Source organism: Danio rerio, chromosome 21 (genome assembly GCF_049306965.1).
Source record: "Danio rerio strain Tuebingen ecotype United States chromosome 21, GRCz12tu, whole genome shotgun sequence".
In the NCBI taxonomy this organism is placed as follows: Eukaryota; Metazoa; Chordata; class Actinopteri; order Cypriniformes; family Danionidae; genus Danio; species Danio rerio.
The window spans coordinates 6,990,810-7,016,500 of NC_133196.1; the positions used below are offsets into that span (position 1 = coordinate 6,990,810).

General features: G+C 36.7%; 1 protein-coding gene and 1 long non-coding RNA gene across 7 annotated transcripts in view; one reads left to right on the forward strand and one right to left on the reverse strand.

Moving 5' to 3' along the window:
• The window catches only part of LOC137488778 (uncharacterized), a 385,094-nt gene extending 370,173 nt beyond the window's left edge, over positions 1–14,921 (reverse strand). Inside the window, exon 1 of the long non-coding RNA XR_012397096.1 lies at positions 14,838–14,921. This is a non-coding gene — a long non-coding RNA (uncharacterized lncRNA). The remainder of the gene's footprint in view (positions 1–14,837) is intronic.
• shroom3 (shroom family member 3) overlaps positions 1–25,691 on the forward strand; it is a 150,774-nt gene that overhangs the window by 121,414 nt on the left and 3,669 nt on the right. For 4 of the 6 annotated variants that reach the window (XM_073934227.1, XM_073934230.1, NM_001278851.1 and 1 more), the window contains 7 exon segments: positions 362–496; positions 4,002–6,966; positions 8,164–8,225; positions 8,670–9,365; positions 11,691–11,999; positions 16,079–16,166; positions 19,167–19,442. In XM_073934227.1, coding sequence (XP_073790328.1) covers positions 362–496; positions 4,002–6,966; positions 8,164–8,225; positions 8,670–9,365; positions 11,691–11,999; positions 16,079–16,166; positions 19,167–19,442 — 4,531 coding nt within the window. 6 annotated transcript variants of the gene reach the window in all.

Consider the following 25,691-nt stretch of genomic DNA (forward strand, 5'->3'; position numbering starts at 1 on the left):
TTAAAGTTGCATTACATTTTTTTAAATACCTCAAATAATATTTATTTATTAATTTTACTTTACTTCTTACTTAGAAGAGTAACATTATTATGTCACTTGCGTTACCCCAACACTGATCACTATCTTAGATCGGTGAAACACCATTACAATGACACATTACAAACTCAATAAAACCAGGCTCTGCCTCTCGGACTGGATATATTTCAATTTAAGATGCTGCGTGTTCAATACCATGAGAAAACCTGGTACTCTATCTGCAGACCTTTTAATGATCAAACAGCAACACTAAATACTAAAGCAAGCTGAAAATATCACAATAGTACAAGATATAATATGACCCCCTCAATTGTCTCTTTTACAGACGGAGTGAGCCTGGATCTCGACCTCATTCCTGGCATTCTACAAAGCTGGGCGACGGCCCTCAAGACTCAGACAGCATGATGCAGGTCACCCAGGGTGGTGTGGGAGCCCCCTGGCACCAGAGCTACCACTCCAGGTCAGAGCAACACACACATACACCTACTCTGCCCTACATAGGCAAAGTACAGTAACTATACCAACACTAAAACTAAGAAAAACACCTAACAGCATTTTACACATTAGGGGAAATAAGAGGTTTTCATTTTTAAATAGATTTAGAGTCGGGCAGTACTGTGGTCTAGTCATGTAGCGTTGCGAAACGAGAGAAATACATTCTTAATTATTATCCGCCTGTTTTTCAGTCTCACAGGGATAGCATGTCAGCTTACTGAGATACAATAGTGAAGATGACATTTTTAACAGTTCCCAGCGATGCAACTTAAGGTTCAGCCAAGTCTGCTTAGCAATAATCCACTGACAACAATGAAGTCATTTATTCAAAGAAAGAGAATATGATGTGTCTTTGAAGGGGGCATCATGCTCCTATTGGCCTAAACCACATTAATCACAACTACCTATAGTGTAGTGCTGCATCTATCATTTCTTTAAAAAAAGTCTTTAGTTTGATAATAATTGAAAGAGAAAGATTCAGTTTTGCTATTTCCTCTAGAAAAAAAAACTGACCACCAATAATTTTGAAACTAGATATATTCTGTTCAGATTTCTGCTCGGAAATTGTTGCTTTTTTATTTAGTCAGTCCCTCCAGGATTTTGCGATTGCTGAATTTATCGCAAAATCATACAAACGATTCTGTAATTCTGCAGATTCCCTGCAAATTCCGGATCTAGACGCTTTCTATGACATCATGATGACACTGATTCACCCAAAACAAAGGCCATGTGGACGCAAAAAACCCGCGCTAAGCCATTTTACACACATCATGACCATAGGTGGCAGTATATACCTTAACGCTGGTCTGTAACTCTGCATTCAACCAGAAGACATCGCACGTTTAATATGAGTAAACTTACAAAGTCACATTTACCCACAAATATTACTGAGAAAAATTGAGGTGAGTGAAATTAGTAAAATAACGATTAAATTACAGTACTTCCTCAAAAGCAAATATTAAAATTTGTATTAAAAAATAATTTATTTATAATTTATAAATAAAATATTTTATTTATTTTCGAAAATAAATTTGATGGGGTTTCAGGCTGGTCTGCCTGTTACAGATCCAGGTAGTGAATTCTTCCATTTCCCCCTCTTTTTTCAATTTAGTTTATGCAGCTTTTAGTAATTTGCTTATTATATCATACATATCATATATTATATATTAAAATCTGTATTTTTTGTGCTCTCTAGTTTAGGAAAGATTTACTCTCCACACCAGCCATCTCAGTCCCCAATGATATTAAAGAGCATTCTTTAGTTTTTATTATTCTCTTTGGATTTTGTTATACAAAATTGAAATTTAGTTATTGCAGAAAAGATTTTTTGTAAAAACGTGCAGTATTCGAGAAAAAAAATGAAAAGGCTCTTGTTCACCATAATTTTGTCTCAAATAATTGTGTTAAAAACGCGTGATAAGTGCACTATAGCCTAGTGGTTAGTGTGCCGACAAAAAAAAAAAAAACATGTGATAAAATCGTGAGATTATTATCTTGACTCGTATTGCACTGTGAGTCAAATTAATAATTACATCCCAATAGGGTTTTTGCAGAAGGACTTTAAATTATTCAGCAACCTGGGTCAAGCGCTTCTGGTGGACTGTATGCCGTTACAAAATGACGTTTAAGGTCCATTTCTTTTTACACATCAACGATCTTCACTGCCTGATATAAAGTAGGTCTCAAATTGTACAAGAAGCACTGCATTGAATTAAATTTTTTCGCACCATGTCTTTAAAATATGAACATTTATTTTACTCCGGTATATTCAATGGAGCTTCTGCACTAGCCTGCTAACCCTGACAGGCGCGTGCGTGTTAACAGCTTTTCGTCTTGTTTTATGCTTGAACAATTAAATGAATTCTTAAGCCTATTTTTTTAGGGGGAGCCTTTTTTAGATAGGACAGAATTGAGAGAGGAAGCGAAGTTGGAGAGAGAGAGAGAGAGGGGGGGGGGGGGGGGGTATGGTAGGGAAATGTCCTTGAGCCGGGATTCGAACTCTGGACGTCCTGGCATGCTACTGCACCATATGTCGGCACTCTAACCACTAGTCTATTTAACACATTTAAATTACATTACTACATCGATGCTGTAAAAGGAACCATATAAAATTGAAAAAGACGCATTAACCGTTCACCGGAAGTGTATCGGTATGGGTAAAAACACTAGTTGTGCATACAAAAATAGGACATTTCTTTCTTGACATAAATCATGGCTTAAAAAAAAAAAGTGCATCAACATGACCGTTAGCACTGTAGATATGAATGCTGATTATCTTGGTTCAGACGTGACTGTATTGTCCTTGGTTTGGGAGTTTCCTGTTGTGTGCATTCATGGCATAAGCAGAGGACATATTTTATTTTGTTGCCCAAACATTCAAAAGCCTTGTGTGCACGTTATCTCGGTCATTATCGCTGTATTTAGACCAGAACGTTCAGGGGCCTTCAGTGATGACACTGGAAGAAAACATTTAGAGTGTTTGAAGAGGACCAGAGAGAAAAGCACTGACGCACAGTCTAATGGGGAGGGAAAAAAAAAAACATTCTTTCAAATGACACTCCCTCGACACCCTATAAAAGGTTCCTATGGCGATGGTCACCATGGGCTACACCAATAGTGTGCCACTTTCTGAGAGCTGGTGGTCACTGTCTGATGGCCTGACCTGTGATTGGTTGATCTACTTCTTAGAGGGGTGATTGCAGAGCTGCTGACAATGGCTCAGTGACATCATATTAATTATGCCAGCAGAAATACCAGCACTCTGATGCCAGCTTTCAGAGTCCGGCAATCGCATAACCATACAAGGGCAGTCGCCTCAGGAAACCCAGGGCATCACTGTCCCACACTCACAAAAACAGAATAGTTCCAACCTTTACAGTACGCAGCAGATTCCCACAATCAATGAGTCTGTAATAGATCTGTTGGTATAGATTAGTCACTTTACCAGGGAAGAGAAAAGAATGTATGAGGGAATTAAATCTCCAAGCACATTCACTACAGCTTTATGGATTTCGTATTGTAATAAAAACAGACATGTAAACAGTCCAGACATCAAAAACATCAACTGCATCGCTATTCTTATCTTTACTATTTCTGGTGAGTAATTGAGTCAGAGAGACAGCGAACTCAAATTGTGAGGTCATTCTAATTTCATAAGAAGCAGTAAACCAATCTTTTTGATGTCTATCCAAGTCTGAAACTGCTACTAACTTAGCTCAGACCGCTAATAACTTTGGTAATATATTACTCCAATAAAACAATACTATTGCTTTTATGTCTGTTCTTATCTTATATTTCCCACCTTTATACAAGTAAGCATGTTATTGTGTGCATTGTCTTATAAATCATTCCATGAGACCTCAGGTAAAACTGCTCAACCAATCAGATTGCTTCGTAGGCGTTTAATTTTACCAACTCATGTATGAGGATCATAGTTCATACTGTAATATGCATCTCGTTTTTCCCTGCAGTGCTTCCACCACAGACCTATCAGGATTTGAGACGGGATTTCTTAGGAAGAGCCCTGATCAGTATAGTTCCCGGGGCAGCATGGAAAGCCTTGACCACAGTCACCCAGCTTACAGCTCCTGCTATCATCTATCATCCTCGAAATCATCCAGCAGCATCGATCATCTACACAACAAGCGGGATTCTGCATACAGCTCGTTCTCCACCAGCTCCAGTATCCCAGAGTACCTTGCAGCCACACCATCATTTAACAAGGAAAGGTCCTATTCCATGGAGAATGTTCCACAGAGGGAAGGGATGCAGCAGGCGGATATACGCTACGTACGCACTGTGTATGACAACCAACAGGGGGTGTCTGAGGAGCACGAGATCACCTCTGCAGCTCTAATGAGAACCAATGACAGCAGAGCACGGTCTAAAAGTGGCATAATCTGTCATCGTGGCAGCAGTAGTAGTGAAAGCAGTGGGAGTAGTGGAAGCACTTCCAGCTCACAACGGCAGAGTTTTGGGCCAGTCTGGGATCCAATGCACAGCCGGCACTCCTTTGAGAACCTAAAGGGGGCACCAGCTCCCCCATTACGCAGTGACAGCTATGCAGCATTTCGCAATCACGAACGTCCAAACTCTTGGTCGAGTCTTGAACATGCTCGGTCACAAAGGGCACTTTCAAAGGGTTTCTGGCAACACTCTAGTGGTTCTGTGGCAACAGGAAAGTCCTCATTTGGAGCTGAAGGTCAGTTGCATACAGTGATTGAAAAAAGTCCTGAAAGTAGCCCCACAACCAAACCCAAGCAAGGCATTCCTCAGCCCGCACAACCTGGCCGCTTCATGTTACCAACTGGCGTCTACCCTGTTCCTCCTCCAGAGCCTCATTTTGCACAAATCCCAACCAGCAACCCTAATTCTGGTAGTGTATACCCAGCACTGGCCAAGGAGAGCAAGCACAACAATCACTGTGACCGCTTGGGTGGACTTGTAAAAGAGGACAGGCTCGCCGCTGAAAACGGATACCAAAGCAATGCTCCCACGCTGAACCCTGTCCAAACACTTCCTTTGGCAGAACCTAGGCTTTCTGATAGAGTTCAAGATGACTCACAAGTCAAACCTAGTTTTTATAGGCCTCATTTTCAACCACAAATGCAGAAGTCACAGACCCCTCATGTTCCCCTAGAGAGGAGAGACCCTTACACCCCTGTGCAACCAAGAGGAGAGAGGCAAAGGTATTCTGTTGATTCAGTTTACGACAACTACAGGCCAGCTCGAAATGAAGAACAAAACAAAACTAATGAGGAAACTGTCCATCCAGACCCAATACACTCTGGAAAAATTGTACAGGGACAAGTTGCTCAAACATATGGAGGAAATTTCATTCAGACTCAAGGAAATGACAACATAGTCAAACCTTCAATGCACTACAGTGACTCTAGTGCTCTCCGGCAGAGAGGTCAAGACTTGGATAACCCCCTGACCAGACTGGAGAATGCACTTGCAGAGGTTCAGCGATGTGTAAGTCCTGAAAGTACAACCAGCCATTGCAGTTTTCAGAGTGAGCGTAGCATGTCAGTCCTGGAGAAAGTCAGTCATTTTGAGAGACAGCAAGTCAAACCTCGCAGTCAGAGCAGCCTGTCCCATTATGGATCCACACCTCGGCTGAACCAACCAGCGAGACCCTCCAGTGCCAAGGGTTCCTTTTCTGGTAAGGACGGTGTGCGCACCATGTTGGAGAGAAGCAACAGCTCAGTTACTGAGAGTTACCAGAGAACTGAGAGCTATGATGGACATGCTGATATGCAGCAGGATTTCCATACAAGACGTGGGAGTAGTGATCAAATACAATATCACCAGCAACAAGACCCTACAGTCACTCAGAAGAAGTATCTTCAAAGGAGTAAGAGCACCTTTCAGCTTGGTGAGGGTAATGGTAAAGGAGATATTCATGACATGTTGGGTGCTATTCAAGACACATCTTTTAACAGAGCATACAGAGACAGCCTTAAAGATGCCCAGTCTAAGGTTTTGAGATCAACTTCCTTCAGAAGGCGTGACTTTGGTGTTAACCCTCCACCAGTACCAGCCAAGCACATGTCCCTAGAGCGAAAAGGAACCAATACAAGTCCCAAAGCAGTTACAACATCACCACACACTCCAAAAGAACGCCATGTTGTTCCTGTTGAAGCACAAAACAGAACCACTCCTCCTGAACTCCCCAGTGTCCCAGCTGTTGGACCCCCAGTTTTGCGGATTTGTGGACGCAAACGGTTCACAATGGAGCAAAAGAAACGATCATATTCTGAGCCTGAAAATATGCATGAAGTTGGAGTGACTCAGGAAATCAATCAAGTTGAGAGGAGGGTTCAACAGCAGTTTCTGTCAAGTGAGACAAGTGTTGCAGACCGGCGCAGAATGTTTGAGCAGGTGGCAAACCGTAATGCTGACCCTAGACTGTTCTCCTCTAGGCCCGATTTGAAGCAAATGCAGCAAGATGCTCTTGTCGAGTACATGGAGCGTAAAACGGGTAGAAGAATAGATGGACGCCCAAACCGCCCACAAAGTGCTTATATACAGTCCACTTCATCTTCTGCAGACTCACGGAGCCTCAGCTCCACCCCAAGTCTGTCCTCTTTGCAGGAGCCAGGATATGATGGTCTCTCTGGTGGTATTCGTAAAGCCTCCACCCTTCCAGCAGGAATGCAAAGCAACTTTTACCCAAATAGGGCCACTCAAATTCACAGTAGGCTTGAGGTTTTTGGCCATCAGTCACAAGTCGCATATCCTGAATCTCATAAACCAGGCCCAGCCCTAACTAGACATACCCTTCCGCAGCACCTTGAAGTTTTTGAAAGAGCCACCACAGCCAGAACCTCAGGGAGGTCAGCTTCAGCTGAGGATTTGCTGGACCGTAGTGAAGAACGTCCCATTCCTCAACACTTCAGATCAAAGTCATCTCCAGTGGAAAACGTTAGTCAGGTAACAATTTATTAGGAAAACTTGACTGTGTCATTGGTTCTAATTACTGCAGAACCATGACATCATTCCACACAACTACAGTAGTCAACATTTAAAGTGGATCAAAAAAGTTTTCCAAATTATTTTGTAAGACAACAATAGGTATTGTTTAATAGTTTTAGAACAACTTTGATGAAAGGTTTTGATCCATTTCAAATGTTGTCTACTGTATATTAAATAGATTAACTTTTATTAATGAAAAATGCAGGATTGAAAATTCTCAAAAGAATCTACATTTTCCACACCCAGACTCACCCAAACTATTAGGGGAACTATCTCTTTTAACAGCCAAGCATGTTCTCAGTGATAATCAGTGAATAGTTTTCAGCCAATTATGGTACTTGGTGGTCTGTCCGTTGAAGGGCAAAGGAGTAGTCCCTTTCCTTGAGATGGGCAGATAATCGTTTTTTTTTTTTTGTGCCCACTCCTGGTGCTCCACAGGAAGAGGCCAGTGCTCCTCACTTCCTGTTTGGTGCCACAGAGCCTGGGCTGTAGTCCGAGATCTGACAGATGTGCAGCAGATAACTGCAATCCTTCTGTGCCAGAGGGGAGGAGTTGGAGATAATGGACAACCCGTCATGGTTTTGGTTTCGAAATATTTGGAATGGTTAAGAAAGCAATTTATCTAAGAGAATAATTATCCTTTATGTAAACGATAATGTTTCTGGTATGATGATGACCGCGTACAGTCAAAATACAACTATTCTGTGAAATTCCAATTTCCCCCAGCATTGCAAAACTAGAAATTGTTTAAGTGGTATAGAAAATACCAACACACTGACTATTACTTGACAATACTGTACTTTTACCCAAACATTCTGCCCATGAATAAACCATCAAAACCAAGCACAGTCTCTACATCTGTTCATAGTTTGTGCTAGTTGAATACAGCATAGTTCAACTTTGAGGATGTTGTCATGCCATGTCCCTTTATTTTTTATTAACGAATCTTAGTTTATCAGTAGTCACGGCATGCGGTAGAGTTTAAAATTAACATGAATATCCCCATGAAAGTCCCAACAATAAACTAATGATTAACTTCCTCTTCCTGGTACACTACTCTTTCTATTCATATTTTTGTTGCCATCTGTACCAAAAAGTGCTACATCACCTGCTGAAATAAAATATTAAATGTTTCTGTGTTCTCTTTTTGTTTAGGACTTTTCAGCGAGAGACCTTCAGTTACTTAGAGGTTCCTCCAAGAATTTCTCAGAAAACAGGTTTGTGTGTGTGGTTATATATAACACTTCCTTTTTCCAACAAATAAACACTCTCGAGTTGTTTCTCCCTTGAGTCCCACATGCAACCCGCAGATATTATTTTGCAAAACAGGTTTCAGCTACAATTATAAGACAGACATTTCTGAAGAAGGCAAATCAGTAGATCAGTCCTTTAAAGAGCAGGAATTTCTTTGCCAGTACAAAACTATTTAAAATGAGTATTATGGAAATATTTAGCCATAAAAGGTATTAAGGACCAACCCTTAATTGGTCAGTAGCAGTGACAGGAGTCTGACTGCAGCTATTTTTTGAGTTGTTTTGATTTATGCACAAATTCCCACAAGGCATTGAAAGACCAATTATTGGGATGCCATCACTTTAAAGAAGACAGGTACTGGAAATTTGACAAATGCATCTTTATAAGCTTTAAATTTCTTTTTATAGGCTGTTGGCGAACATGGGACCTAAACAGCCATCAATTTCAACACGTATGGAGAGGAGTTACCAGCTAAACCAAGGTCCAGTACAGCAAAATGCACCAGTGTTGAGACGAGAGCGTCAGAGATATTCGGACCGGCCTAGAGCACAAAGTGCATCTGGTCTAGCTGCATCTGTAGGACTTCCTTGCCCTTTAACCTCTCCAGGCACTAACACCCACCCCGACTGGCAAAACGGAGACAGACTGTGTCAACCAAACCTAGACTCTATTGCATTTCCAGAAACTGGCCCACAAAATCAGAAGAGTCCGTCCACAGCACCAGGAATGATTCGGCAAAACTCCAACGACACCAGTACTTCTGAAGACACCCTGAAGGATTTCCCATGTCTGGTCAACACTCCATCACCACCAACTTCATCATCCAGCTCAAAACTTTCCATAAGTCCAGTCTCCCCAACAAAACCACTTCTCTCTCTTCGCATCTCAGAGTCTAGCCTTCACAATATGCACAACATAGCTAGGTCTCAAGATGATGATGAAGTGTTTATAGCTCCACCAACACCTTCTCCTCCACCACCACCACTGCCTTATAGAGAAATAGAGATTATGGAGGATTTCCCACCTCCTCCACCTCTTACACCTCCAGTCGATGAGGATGTGGGTCTGACTGAGATTTCACAGCATCCATTACATCCCATCAGGTAGAGACATGCTCCTTATTGCAATCGCGATTATGGTAATGGGTTGGGCAAAGAGCGGGGGGCACTTTCAGTCATTCATTTTTGAGGGGGCATTTTTTATCCAAGAGGCAGAGGTTGATTCCTACCTGTGCACATGCCTGGTAGTTATATCCCTTTTTAAAGTAAATTAGGGTTTGGCTAATGATTTGTTTGATAAGAATGTTGTTCCAACAAATAGAAAAACAAACACATCCATCACTTTCTTCATGTCATGTAATTGTACAGTCACATGTAAAGGTATACTCTAGGGTCAAAACAAGTTAAACCTAAAACAAGTTCAGCTTAACCAGCAGCATTTGTGGCATCTAACTGAATACCACAAAAAGTAATTAACTTGTCACTTAAATTGAAAAAGGTAAGAGTAATAAATAACATAATATACATGAGAATCAGCATCTCGAAGTCTGAGGCCATGGTGCGCCACCGGAAAAAGGTGGTTTGCTATCTCCAGGTTGGTTGCGGCAGCAAAAAGTGTTGCGGCAGCAGTAATGCAGTCGATGTACCGGTCTGTTGTTGTAAAGAAATGGCTGAGCCGAAAGGCAAAGCTCTCGATTTACCGGTCAATCTACGTTCCTACTCTCATCTATTGTCATGAGCTTTGGGTCATGACTGAAAGGACAAGATCTTCGATACAAGTGGTTGAAATGAGTTTCCTTCACAGGGTGGCAGGGCGCACTCTTATAGACAGAGTAAGGAGCTCTGTCACCCGGGAGGAGCTCATAGTAGAGCCGCTGCTTCTCCACATCGAGAGAAGTCAGCTGAGGTGGTTCGAGCATCTGTTTGGACGCCTACATAGGAAAGTGTTCCAGGCATAAGGGAGACCCAGGAGACGTTGGAGGGATTATGTCTTTTAGCTGGCTTGGGAATGCCTCGAGATGCATCTGAGGTTGTCTTCCTTAGCTTGCTGCCACCACAAACCAGCCCCGGAAAAGCGATTAAAACTGAATGAATGAATGAACAATATACAAAAGAAACACAAATATACAAAAAGTATTGATAATATAGATCTAAAAGTAATGTAAATTAAATTCACAAAATATTTTGACATTTTAGTAGTTAGTATATTAAGTTATATTTATTGTATATTTTGCAATATATTGTTACACTTGCATGTTTAAATTACACCTGATTAATGCAAAAAAAAATTCCTTGAGATGTGCTGTTTACAACGTATTTAAAACAACATCATATCCAAATATTTAAGCTATTTCCGACAAATAAAAATTTCTATAGATTTTAAGTTGTTTGGACTTAAAAGTAAAAATAATAAAAGGTAATATTTTATGAAATACACATTAATATTCTGTTGGAACTTACTTCTCTATCATTCTTTTTCTTGTCAGCTTAGTCCCTTTATTAATCCGGGGTCGCCACAGTGGAATGAACCACCAACTTATCCAGCAAGTTTTTTTTACACAGCGGATGCCCTTCCAGCCGCAACCCATTTCTGGGAAACATCCACACACACATTCACACACACACTCATACACTACGGACAATTTAGCCTACCCAATTCACCTGTACTGCATGTCTTTGGACTGTGGGGGAAACCGGAGCACCCGGAGGAAACCCACGCGAAGGCAGGGAGAACATGCAAACTCCACACAGACACGCCAACTGAGCCGAGGTTCGAACCAGCGACCTAGCGACCTTCTTACTGTGAGGGGACAGCACTACCTACTGCGCCTTATTTCTCTATCATTCAAACTGAAAAAGACAAATCATCATTTCCACAATCTTTCTGTGGTTTATTTCTTGAGAACAAAGTTAGTGATATTTAGCATACTGAAATCACTTTAAAAGTAATATTATCTCTATCCAATTCAACCATTTAAAAAGTACACGAATGCTTACAAGCTGCCCCTAATGACTTCCATTTTAAAGGGATAGTTCACCCAAAATGAAAATGTACATGCTATTCAATCATCCTCAAGTGGTTTTAAACCTTCAAAAGGTTCCTTTTTCACAAAAAAAAAAAAAAAACATTCTGAAAAGTTTAGAAGTAACCATTGACTTCCATGGAAGAAAAAACAAATCCTATGGAAGTCATTGTTTACAATTTTCAACCTTTTTCAAAAACGTCAGTGTTTTAGAGAATGCAGAAACTCTCCAAGTAAATGATGCCAAAATTGTCCATTTTGGGTGAACAATCACTTTAAATGCATTACTTTTAACCAAGAGGTCTGCTTATTTAAAAGATAAGTGGAAATGATTGAGCTTAACTTGCACTGAACCCTTCATATTCCCATATCAATGTAACATGACTTTCTATCATTTACATTATAGCAGCGATGAGAATCTGACAAATGCAACAGCCCATCCAGAGCCTGAACCACCAACAACTAACAGCTCGACTCCACCAGTTAGTCCTTTAGAGCTGGATGCCTCTGAGATATTGGGGTCAGACTGTCATCTTCTGTCCCGGAGAGAGCGGACACACACAGAGCGGCTCGTGGAGACTTTAGCCAGAGAGCTGGTGAAGCATGACAAATCGCTGACCTCACTTCTGGACACCTGGGCTGGTAAAACCACACTGGACCTGATGGAGGACATCTTCCCTTCACACAGGACAAGCAGCGGGCATCTGGACAACAGGTGAGCTTAGGGCTGTGCAAATTGACCATATGTAATGTAATGAAATGTGTTTTTATTTAGCGCATTTATTGTGCATTGCCATACACCCACTACAATAGAGATGGCCGTCCACGCTTTTATTACAGCACGGTTAGACTACTGCAATGCACTTTACTGTGGCATTTTAAAATCACAAATTTCTCGCCTTCAGTTGGTCCTGCTGCTAGATAGGGCTGTGCAATTAATTGAAAATCCAGTTATAATTTTGGCTTCTAATAGTTAAGTAAAACCATTAATCGAGATAAACGGTTATTCCATCATATACCGCCCCCTTTCCAGTTGTACACATTTGTTACTCTGCAAAGCTCAGTTCCACTTGAAAATGACTAAAAGCATGTACTGTAATGTGCCTTTTGCAGCACGGGATGCACATCATTTATATTTTAAAAGCGCAAAAGAGCATATGCTATTGTGTGTGCGTGCCGCGCTTGTGAGCCCTTTAATGGTCAAATACATGCACATTTGTGTCAGAGCGTGGTGTTTAGTGATTATTCATATTAACCCTCACTTGTGTATTAAACAAACAAGTTGAGCATCAAATGACACTTGAAAGAGAAACCATATCTGATCCACACTATTCTTAAAGACACAGCGCACAATAGTCCTGCTGCCGCCTGTTTTTATTATTAATCAAACAACAAAAGGAGAAAATCCCTCACTGCTATTGGCTGAAGGACTTTTTTAGCTAAAGTTTAATCCTGACAGTGAAGATGCTTAAAGCAGTTTAAACACAACAGATTTATTAACTCATTTTCAATAACTGATTTCTTTTGTCTTTGCTATGATGACAGTAAATAATATTTCACTAGATATTCTTCAAGACACTAGTATTCAACTTAAAGTGACATTCAAAGGCTTAACTAGTGTTATTGTAAAACAGTATGTGTAACACATAAATAGCTTAAAGGGGCTAATAATATTAAGCTAATAAAATAGGTTTCAAAATATTTAAACCTGCTTTTATTCTAGCCGAAATAAAACAAATAAGCCTTTTTTCAGAAGAAACAATATTACAGGAAATACTGTAAAAAAAAATCCTCTGTTAAACACCATTTGAGAAATATTTATATATAAATAAAATAATTCACAGAAGGGCGAATAATTTTGACTTCAACTGATAATCGTTTTGAATAATCGTGATTACAATTATGACAAAAATAATCGTGATTATGATTTTTCCCATAATCGCGCAGCCCTACTGCTAGATTTATTTGTAACAGACGGAAACATGACCACATTATCCATCTTCTTATTGGCTGCCCATCCAAATCAGAGTTGATTTTAAAGTGCTTTGACTGGTATATAAATCCATTCAATCTAACCCCAACCTATCTATCAAATCTCCTGCATTTTTACACTCAAGATCTCTTAGATCAAGTGATCAAAATCTTCTTTTAGTTCCTCAGAGGGGACAGAGCTTTCTCTGTGGCGGGTCCTCGGTTATGGAACACTTTGCCCCATGATATTAGAATGGCTCAATCACTGTCTATAATTAAATCACTCCTAAAACGTACCTATTCAGCTTGGCTTTTTAATGTTATTTTAATAGTCTTTTCTATTGCTTTTTTTTTTTTATTCAGTCACTTTTCTTAGCTTATTTCTGTTTTTATATTCTGTCTTTTTATTTTACTTTGACTTATGTACAGCACTCTTGTTTTTAAATATGCTTTATAAATAAATGAACTTGAACTACACCCAAAGCAACTCACAGCCATGAGGGGAGATCTCTCCAGACCCGTGTTAATTTGACGAAACATTTTTAACGTAATTTTCATGACAAACAAGTTTCTACCGACCAAAACTAAACAAAAATTAAGTGACAACTATAAAAAATATATACTGACATTTTTGTTAAATAATAAAAAGGAGACAAGACAAGAATGTGATTGAGGGATGTTTTTGTAATATATATATATATATATATATATATATATATATATATATATATATATATATATATTATGATTTAAAAAATAATATTTAAATAATTATAAACATTATTTCTGACACATTATTTAAAAAATTGCTATTAAGTTGTATTTTTTCTTTGGTGTGGCCAGTGAAAATTTTGGCAGGGCAAGTAAAAATCTGAACCATTGGCCCAATCGGACCAGTAGAAAAAATCTTTGGCGTTGAAGCCTGAGCATCGTGAGAAAATTGCAAATGTTTACATTTGTATTGTATTCAGTGATATTTTTAATTTATTATGTTGCACCTGTGTTTTAAATTTTATTCATATTTATTTCATATCTCAATATTTTTAATCAAACATTGCCCTAAATAAAGTTATAAATGAAGTGAAAAATATGATCACATACATTTACATTACATTTGAGTAGTTTTAATTTTTAATACCAGTTCCTGATCAATACTTTTTTCGATAACCCACATCATACATTTTGTTTAAACAAGATTACAATACATCTTGTAAAAAAAAAATAAAACGGATAGTATTAGGTTACACATTACAATGAGGTCGTATTAGTTAATGTACGTGTGTTTTAATGGTATGTAACGAAGCAAACAAGGTTATTCATCAAAACTTAGGCCTGGACAATAAATCTTGTTAAATCATTACTTCAAATTACTCAACAACAAGAATAGCACTGTCTATAAACGGCATTGTTCAAATAAAATATAAATACACTGAACTTTTGGGTGGAGATGCCAAATTTGACCATAATTTGAATGAGTGTTAAGAAAACGTGCATCGTTACTACATTGAAAACAAGGTGCAGCCGCCAGCGTTAGAGACACGAGGAATAGCAAACGTATAAATGAACTCATAAATTATCTTACCTCGTATTTCCAGACAACTTGTGTAGCTTGGTTGGTTTGTTTGGTCAGAATTTCACTCAAACTTTCTCCATCGCTTCAACATTTACTCTCTGTTTAATTAGTGGTTTAATCATCAGCGCGGAGCGACACTGACATCTCGTGGTCGATTGATGAATGGTTACATTTCTCCACCTGCTGAATGTAAACGCCGCTCATATAGTTCTATAAAGGGATTTTTATCGATCTGTAATTTATAAAATACCAATTCTCATTAAAAATAGAAAATAATTATTATTTTTGTTTTATTTTCACAATTTTGTAGAATAAAAGTTTCATTTGATATGGCAAATTATGGATGAACGTATCCCACTGTGTAGACCAGGGGTGACCAACCCTGTTCCTGAAGCCCTTCCTGCAGATTTCAGTAGCAACCCATATCAAATACATTCATTAATTGTCTTTTTGGCTGAGTCCTTTTATTAATCACGGGTCGCCACAGAGGAATGAACCAACAAAATAATTTTTAATTTAAAAAAGCCTGCCGTAAACGCCCAAATTTTGACTGCCCCTTGTCAAATTAGGGCCACAAAGTGAAATGCACAGAAATGTGAAGTGCAAAGTGAAAACAGCATCGCAAACTCACGGTTAACATATCAAAATCAAAATGAGCATTGCAATTGACTGGACAGGTTCTTTAAAGGCAATGCTATAAAAATGTTTTGCAAATATAGTTTTTTTTTTTTTTTGCAAATAATTTATTTCTTTTTTGCCCTGCTTGATTTTTTTTCTTTTTTGTTTGCAAATTTCATTTTTATTTCTCAAAACTTTCTTTTCGCTTCGCGATTTTTGTAGATTTAAGTTTATTTATTTATTTTAATACTTTATTTTTTGTTTGCAAAACTTTCTTTTATTTTGCAAGTATATATGGCCCTAGATTGACTCCATATACTATGGTAATTTATGGTAATGCCTATCTAAAATAATCTGGAGTACATTCATTTGTGTCATAATTATGCATTCCTTGGTAATCAAACCAATAAAACTGCAAGCACAATACAAGCATTTAGTGTATACTTTAGCTGTAAATCATCAGTCTGTCAGGTTGTGTGTGTTTCTGCTGATCTGAGTGTGTATGTGTGTGATTATGCGTGCTCTGTTTGACTCGAGGAATGTGCATTTTACTCATACAGAGCATTCAGGAGTTAAAGCAGTGTGTGCAAGACAAACACTTCTCATTGTCTGTTGTGTTTGTCCTGCATTAGGGCTCAAGATATTGCAGATTCTCAGACGCCTCCTAGAAAAATGGAAACCAACCTGGACGATGAAGAAGCTTATTTGAATCAAAAGAAGGTCAGATACACATTTTGTAAATATTCTGTTTCTCATTTGAGATATTTTTATTTAGCAGCTGAACACTAACAATGTCTGAAATTCATCAAAAATATATGCTGTTTTATTTAAAACATTTTAGACATAACATGTATACAGTATTATATAGTTATTATTATACAGTTTGTATTTTTTGTAGAAAATATCTGTTCGATGTTTATTCAAATCAAAGGAAAGTCAGAAACACAAGATATTAATAAAATTATTTATAAAAAAAACATTTTTATTAATAAAAGTATATATGTTATTTGATAATTCAAAATTTGATAGCTTTACAGTAAATAAATTAAATATTTATATATTTTTTAAAATATGAAAATGTAAATAAAGAAAAGCTGGTTCTGAATATTAAATATAGAAACAAAAAATATATATATACACACACACAATACAGTTAAAGTCAGAATTATTAGTCCCCCCTGTTTATTTTTTCCCCCAATTTCTGTTTAACGAAGAGCAAATTTGTTTTCATCACATTTCTAAACATAATAGTTTTAATAACTCATTTCTAATAACTGATTTATTTTTTCTTTGCTATAATGACAGTAAATAATATTTGACTAGATATTTTTAAGACACTTCTATACAGCTTAAAGTAACATTTAAAGGCTTAACTAGGTTAATTAATTTAACTAGGCGGGTTATGGTAATTAAGCAAGTTATCGGATAATGATGGTTTGTTCTGTAGACTATCGAAAAAATTATATAGCTTAAAGGAGCTAATAATTTTTACCTCAAAATGTTTTTTTAATGAAAAACTGTTTTTATTATAGCCAAAATAAAACAAATAAGACTTTCTCCAGAAGAAAAAATATTATCAGACATACTGTGAACATTTTCTTGCTCTGTTAAACACCATTTGGGAAAAATTCAAAAAAGAAAGAAAAAATCAAAGAGGGGCTAATAATTCTGATTTAAAAAAATAAATCTAATTTATTTATTTATTTATTTATTTATTTATTTATTTATTTATTTATTTTTAATATCTATAAATATATGTTTCTATGTTTGTTTAAAATAATATAATTAAGTCCATGTGTATTTAATAATATTATTAAGGTATGTATTCAATAATGTTAACATTTATTTAATATTTAATAATATACAATATAATATTTTTACATTTTATATACATTCATGACATTTTTAAATTATATATATATATATATATATATATATATATATATATATATATATATATATATATATATATATATATATTAGTTAAAGTCAGAATTATTAGCCCCCTTCGATTTTTTTCTTCTTTTTCAAATATTTACCAAATGATGTTTAACAGAGCAAGTAAATTTTCAGTTTGTCTGATAATATTTTTTCTTCTGGAGAAAGTCCTATTTGTTTAATTTCAGCTAGAATAAAAGCAATTTTTGATTTTTTTAAACACCATTTTAGGGTCAAAATTATTAGCTCCTTTAAGCTATATTTTTTTTCTCGATATCTACAGAACAATCCACACTTATACAATAACTTGCCTAATTACCCTAACCTGCCTAGTTAACTTAAATAACCTAGTTAAGCCTTTAAATGTCACTTTAAGCTGTATAGAAGTGTCTTGAAAAATATTTAGTCAAATATTACTTACTGTCATCATGGCAAAGATAAAATAAATCAGTTATTAGAAATGAGTTATTAAAACTATTATGTTTAGAAATGTGTTGAAAAAATCTCTCTGTTAAACAGAATTGGAAAAAAAAAATAAACAATCGGTCTAATAATTCAGGGGGGCTAATAATTCTGACTTCAACTGTATATATATGAACAATATCACACTCGTAGTAGTGTGATATGGCTGTCTATAAGCACTGGTGGAAGGCGTGTGTTGCCTTAGTGTCCCACCAGTTTTGTTATACAGCCATATCGCACTGCTACTCGTGTTATATTGCATTTATACAACAGTTCGACGGCACAATCATCTGTATAAAAAAAGAGAATCAAACACGAGAGTTTAAAAAATCCTTTTGGATAAGGAACTACTTTCTTTCGCCATTCATTCACATCTGCAGAAACCGTTGCTCATTCACCAACGTCGCTTTAGAGCTAGTGTTTAAAGGATTCCCCTGCATAATGTCTAAAGGGATGACAAAACAGGTGATTTGGCTCACATTTTAAGGTTATAAGGCTGAACAGCATGAAATAAGAAATTTCCCAGTATTTCTCTGTTGCAATCGGGAGAGCACAATAATTAACCCCTGAAAATCCAAAGTAAATCAAACACTAGCAGATTACTATGGTATAAATAGAGCACTACAAAATACAAAAGAGAGAGATTGACTTAGAATGTCACTTACCTGTTTAATAATGAATTGATCAGCTGTACAGAAATTATAAATATTTAAAATAGGCACTATCCTTACAAATAAACTGCATAGTTGCAATCTAAACAACTACACTCTCGCCTAAAAACAACTTCAAAAGTACATTATATTGTACAACAACTGCAATATTTGTCAAACTGTAGTCCTCTGCTTGTCACTCGTGTAGGTGGAGTAATACACAAGAAGTGAAGAGGGTAAAGAGTGCTGATATTACTTTACTATCTCACGGCTATCAGCTAATCAGATTCGAGAACCAGACAGCACTGTTGTATATATCATTAAAATATTGTATTTGTATATTTGTTTATTTGCTTAAAATATAATTAAATTCTTGTGCATGTAATATTAATAATTTATGCATTTAATCATGCTGAAATGCATTTAGTAATTTACAATATAGTATTTGTGCAAGATTGTTTTTGTAACCTGTTGCTGTAACCTAACCTAGCACACTAAAACTGAAATCACATTGCATTTATTAAATGCAATGGCATAAAAACAACCCAATGACACTGAACACAAAGCAACTCTTGGCTCTCCAGAAATAATGAGGCTGTAATAATGTTCAGTGTGTGTGTGTGTGTGTGTAATGTAATTGAGTGTCTGCAATGCGCTCTCTGGCCTGCAGGTGGAGCTGCTGCAAGCGCTGCGGGCGAGCGTTCAGTCTCTGCGGGAGGAGAGAGAGTCTCTGGCGGAGCAGCAGCAGGTCTGCGCGGCTCTCGGCGGCTCCACGGAGGCGTTGGTTCAGGAAAGATGCAAAAGCAACGAGAAGGAGAAATTCCGCATGTTTGTGGGAGATTTGGAGAAGATCGTGAATCTGCTGCTGTCTCTGAGCGCGAGACTGGCGCGAGTGGAGAACAGCCTGAGCGCGCTGCAGGAGGAGGAGGAGCACGATGACGAGAAGGTGAGCTGCTGCACACGGCGTCAGATCATTAATAATAATCATACTAATGTTAAACATGTTGTTTTATATTCTTTGATTTACTAAATATGTATATTTTTATACTTGTATTTATTTTTCCCCTTTAATTATACTGTAATAAAATCACACTGTTCCCAGTGATGGAAGGGCATCCACTGGGAAAAAACATGTGCTGGATAAGTTGGCGGTTCATTCCGCTGTGTTAACCCCAGATTAATAATGGAACTTAGCCGAAAAGAAAATGAATAAATAATAAAATTGTTTTATTCAGAAAATTAATACAGATTCAATGAAAAGCATAATGAAGTCTGTTATTTTAGATTGTTTTATATATTGATATTATATATATAGTGTTTTAGATTGATATATATATATATAATTTGTTCAATTTAAATAAAATATAAGATTTTAATACAAACGAGTTTAATACAAGTTTGCATACAAGTTTTTCATTAATTAAATATTGCAGAATAATTTAAATAATTATCCATTTCTCTGTGAATATAGAAAATATTTTTGGTGCATTTAAATAAAACGTTTTTATTATTATCAAAATGTTATAGTTATTTTTTTCCATTTCTCTGTGAATATAGCCTATACATTTTGGCTCATTTAAACAGTTATATTCATTGAAATAAGAGTGCAGTCACCGAAAATCTCTAAGAAAGAATACATTTACATTCAAAATGTAAGAGTTTTTGCAATAAAAAAAAAGTAAACTTTTTTTTTGTAGTTCTCTGGATTTTTCCCTTTCTTAAAATTGTATTTAATATTTTTCCTAACATTCATTAGGGTGTACTAATTTTTGCACCATCATCTTAAATTAAAATTGTATTATTATAACAAATCATAAATTCATTCATTCATTCATTTTCTTATCGGCTTAGTCCCTTTATTAATCAGGGGTCACCACAGCAGAATGAACCCACAACCCATCTCTGGGAAACATCCATACACACTCATTCACACTTATACACTACAGACAATTTAGCCTACCTAATTCACCTGTCCCACATGTATGTGGACTGTGGGGGAAACCGGAGCACCAGTAGGAAACTCCCGTGAATGCGGGGAGAACATGCAAACTCCACACTGAAACACAGCCGAGGCTCGAACCAGCGACTTTCTTGCTGTGAGGCGACAGCACTACCGACTGCGCCACCGCCTCGCCTAAATCATAACTTATTATTGAATCATTTAGTCAAAATGTGCCGATATAAAAGAACTTTTTAAACAACTAAAGAGAAGTGACAGAATGCATAAAAAAATAGTAATTTTTATTGTTTATATTATATGACTGTTTTTCTGTTTATCAATTTAATTATATTTGCAGTATATAAAAAGATTAGACGTAATTACTGAAATGAATAACATGCATGTATTTAATCAATCAGAAATATGATGTAAAAACATGTATTTTAAGTACACTGTAACATGATTAATTTGAGTGTAAGTACATATTAAAGTTTTTTATATATACTATACTGTCAATTTATGATTAGACAATGTTAAAAAATACATTAAAAGATACATTTATAGTAGAAAAGTTTTTTTTTTTTTTTTATGGCAGTTCATATTACAATTTCTTGCCGCAATTTACTTTAATTTTTTAATGGCATTTGGTTTTGACTGATTTTAGTTCATATGTATAAAGAGCGATTGTGAATGCATTTTATATTCACGTTTTAAAGTTACAGCTGCATTAAAAATACCAATGCAACTGCCTTACAAGCAACACGCATTTCAGGTCTGCAAAACAATGTGCTGCGAAATGTGCACAAACAGTCAGACTGATGTGATCAGATCAGGCACATTATAATTCATCCAACATTTCAGCAGAATGAGGAAATTGATTCTTACACTTGCAAACAAACAATGATCTGCTTTCTGACATGATCAGTCGGAGATCTAAAGCCCTGCAGAGCAACTTTTACACATCAGACTCAACAAACAAGCACAAAACAAGCATTGAATGACCATTTCAGAAGATCACAACATTATCTCTATTAAATAAAGGCTCTTCTGTTTACAGAGGCTGCATTTATTCAAGTTTATTTGCGCTTATCACAATCATTTTCATTTCAAAGCAGCTTTAAAAAAAGCTTGTCGTCATTATTTTAATACATTCAAAAATCAGATAAGTTAAGGAGTGTGTGTAGGGTGGAAACATAGTTAACCTGTGGTTATACAGTATATAGTGATGTCTATGTATATAATAGATTTTTAATTAAGCATATTTGCACTCATTTGATCAAAAATATGCAAATAATACATGCCTAATTAACCTAGTTAAGCCTTTAAATGTCTCTTTAGGCTATAGAAGTGTGTTGAAAAATATCTAGTCGAATATTATTTACTGTCATCATGGCAAAGATAAAAAAATCAGCTATTAGAGATGAGTTATTAAAACTTATGTTTAGTAATCTTTCGGTTGAACTAATAATTCAGAAGTGCTAATAATTCTGACTATAACTGTATATCTAATATATCAGTGTAATATATCAGTCTTGTTGCTTAAAAACATATTTCATATTATTATTAATGCTTCATATTTTTAACAACCCTTTAAAAAGTCACCTTCAACAATGAACCCAAAGCTGACACTCCTTAAACATTTAATTTCAATCAATAAAGGGCCGTTCCAGATAATTATACATTACATTCACTGCAGAATAATGAGAAATGCTAATTGAGGGACATCATGTTGCAAAATATAGCATGATTCATTTAGGAATGAAGACACAGATCAAGTTTATCTGTCATAGACACCATAGAGTGGAGGAGCTATGACGTCACCTTGTTGGCGAATCGGCTGCTAGCATAAAACTGTTAGCAGTATCTTCATAATATTGTTTTATTAATATAAATGATCAACAAATGAATCTGTCTCGACGGTCTTTACATATGAAGGCATTATCTACACACAATATGAATTCAGATTAGAAAAACACTACAAACTCTAAAAAACTATTTGTGAAAATACTTAAATCACAGACAAATCCAAATGCCCAACACAAGCGAGCTGCGCTCCAAACCAGTTCAGCTCAATGAAGTATAATGTCTCCGCCTGTAGTCCTATTTAGCGCCTTGATAGCAACCGTCTTTTTAAAGAAGCGTAACCAACTAAAAAAAATCAAGAGTGTGCTGTAACTGATGTGTTTTATGTCGTAGAACAAAACGTGAAAGTTTCTTGAGTTTGTGTTAGCCACAAACCTTATTTAAGCGATTTTACTGAAACCCCATTCAAAAAACCCATTTACTTTGGGACGAGGGAACCGGAACTGCTAAAATGCTAACTCGCTTCCGGGTTTTTGCATACAAATTGACGTCATAGTTCCTCCATTCTATTGTCCCTTTCACACAGTGATACCGGTAAATATCGGGCTGTTTCACATGCCCACGCAAAGCTTGAAGGTAAACAAACAACGGCTTATCATAAGCATCTTATCGATAATTATTTACACAATTGGCATTAAGATGAACATATAAACGTTATCTGACTAACGTCTAGCAGCTAAATGTGTCTGGAAAAATTTTCAAAGGCTTTTATTCTCGTAAATTTCGCGGACATGAATGCGTCTGACTGTTCTGATTGGCTAAAGCAGATGTCTCACGTCAATCTTCATTTTGCGTTTACACAGCCAAAGAGCATAAATTCACCAAGAGGCGACACTCTAGTGCAATTTGGGAAACAGCCACTAGAGGGCGTTGGAATGAAAACTCTAATAGAACAACAGCATATTATAAGTCTGTAAAACAAACTATTAAAAGTGCTGATGATTGTCATATTAAGTGTTGTATTATCGTCTTTCAGGTGGTATCTCAGCTTTTTAAATAAATAAATAAATAACAAAGCAGTTGCTCGCCATCACAACGTAATAAGATCCAATGGACAGCCAATCACTTTCACTCCAAAATGGCGGAATCTGGAGCTGCTGCTGGGCGCTGCTGTTGCATTGAATGTTCTATTGAGTGTCGCCTCTTGGTCATTCAAAGCTCTTTGACACAGCACAACATTCTGGCAAATTACAGATAATGTTACAACTTCTCATTTTCAAAAAGGGCCTGTTCACACGTAAACACCTCCCCGGAAAATTGCTGGTAATTTTTCGGAAAGGTCTGTATGTGTGAAAAGGGCTAAAGTCAGTCAAGTTGATCTGTCTGTCAATTGACAAAAGAAAAAGACTTCATTAGTATCAAGATTTAGTGAGTTTGAGATCTCATTACAACAGCGCTGTTTCAAAAGCAGTCTGAATATTAATATTGCATTATATATAGTACATATAGTACTTGGATTACATTATAATATTGCATATTCATGTCAAAGACATACATAATGTTCTGGTGACATTCACAATTTGGATTTCATACTAAATAAACCTTCTATTATTTTTCAAACCAAAAACTTTTAATGAAATGTTTAAATATTTTGAATAATACATTAAATTATCTCTAAAAAAAAAAGCACATTATAGATATTTGTATGTGTATTTAAAGACAAAAAAATGTTGCCTGTCTCTGCCTCCCCAATCATGTGTTCAGCTTCAATTATGAATATTTAAATCTAATTTTCATCTTTTTGCATGTTTACTCTACTAATTTATTTAAACATTTCCATCAAACCTGTATTATTTGTAATAAAAACACCCTTGGTTGCACAGTTGGCTGTTAAATTAACACAAATTACTGCAATTCAGGGTTAAGGATGTGATCTTGCAGTAAAAACTTGAAACATCAAATGCTCTCTAGTATCTGACAAGCCCCGCCCCCTTCAAGATGCCTCTCATCCACTCTCACTGGCAGAGCTGTGAGAAAACAAAACACTATTGGCTGTTTTTTTTAAACAGGAGGGGCAACTCTAAGCTCCGCCCTCTCTTTATGTTTCAGCTGAGATTACGTCAAAAACATCTACAGATGTCCTAATGCTGTGTTCACACTAGACACAGAACGCGTGAATAAATCGTGATATTTGCTCATAAATAGACGCTTGAACATTCTGAGTTTACTCGCTTCATTCGCACGTCAAATCCGCTTCACAATAGATGCAGATTGGCATCATGGGAAGGGCTTCTGTGTGCCAGGTGACCCTAGCTTTGTTGCTAAATGGTTAACATGGATTTTATTGAGAGAACAGCTGTGCTTTATGTGCTTTAGGAAGGCTGAAAAACAGCGTAGATTCAATCTGCGTCGTGTTGGGGTCCACTGGATCCTTTCAGAGGTGCACCCAGCTCTGAGTTCCATCAATACCTCCAGAAACGATATACCTGGATGATGTACAGCTTTCAGCGGGACTTCAGACTGAGCTGAGCCCAGTTTGATGAGTGTTTGTCAGGAGAATTTTCCCTCGGAACACTAACAACAGGCACTACGTCATATTCACGCCACTAAAAGAAAAAGCTCATGATTAGTTAATGCAATGTCCGCTGAAGCTCAGATTTTCCAACTCAAGCATTTCGCGCACTAAAGCTTCCTTTTAACTGCACACGACAAGCGACAGACTGGAAGTCATTCATTTCCAATGGAGAGTAGTCCGGGAGCTGCATTTAGTTTCGATCATCTCTATATGCGGAAAATTCGGATCCGAATTGAGCTGCGGATCTGTTGAAATATTTAAACTCCTGCGACTAGACCGTATGCGACCGAATGTGACGTATTCCAGTGTTGTAATAGCAGGTCCGTGCGCACGAGATGAGAAATATGAGTTTACTTGGTTATTTTTTGAACTATAAAAAGTCTATTTTAAAAAAATATATATATTTCCGTTCATAAATGTAAGTAAGAAAGTAATAAAATATATATTTTTTAATGTTGCCTCCACATTCCCTCCAACACTTTAGCGGTCTATGAGTTTCTAGTATTCATTCATTCATTAAACCAAAATACTGTGTGACTGCCACAAGGGGGCGTATTCCGACAGTCGTGTCCAAATGTCGTGAGCAGTGGAAAGGCGGCTTAAGTGCGTCACATCATATCACATTATCTAATTCGCGCCACATCATTCACGCCACAGCATGTCTATTTGTGCCTTTGCATTGACTTAACATGTAAATCAATCACGCTTGCAATCCATCCATGGTGTGAGCGCAGCATTAGAGGTCATGCGTTACTATATTTTTTTTGTTTTCTCGTTATCACAACTTAATTTTCTCATGATCTCGACATGAAACAAAATTGAATTTTAACTATTTCTTCTGTATATTCTAAAAGGATGTCCTAGACACGAATACAGTA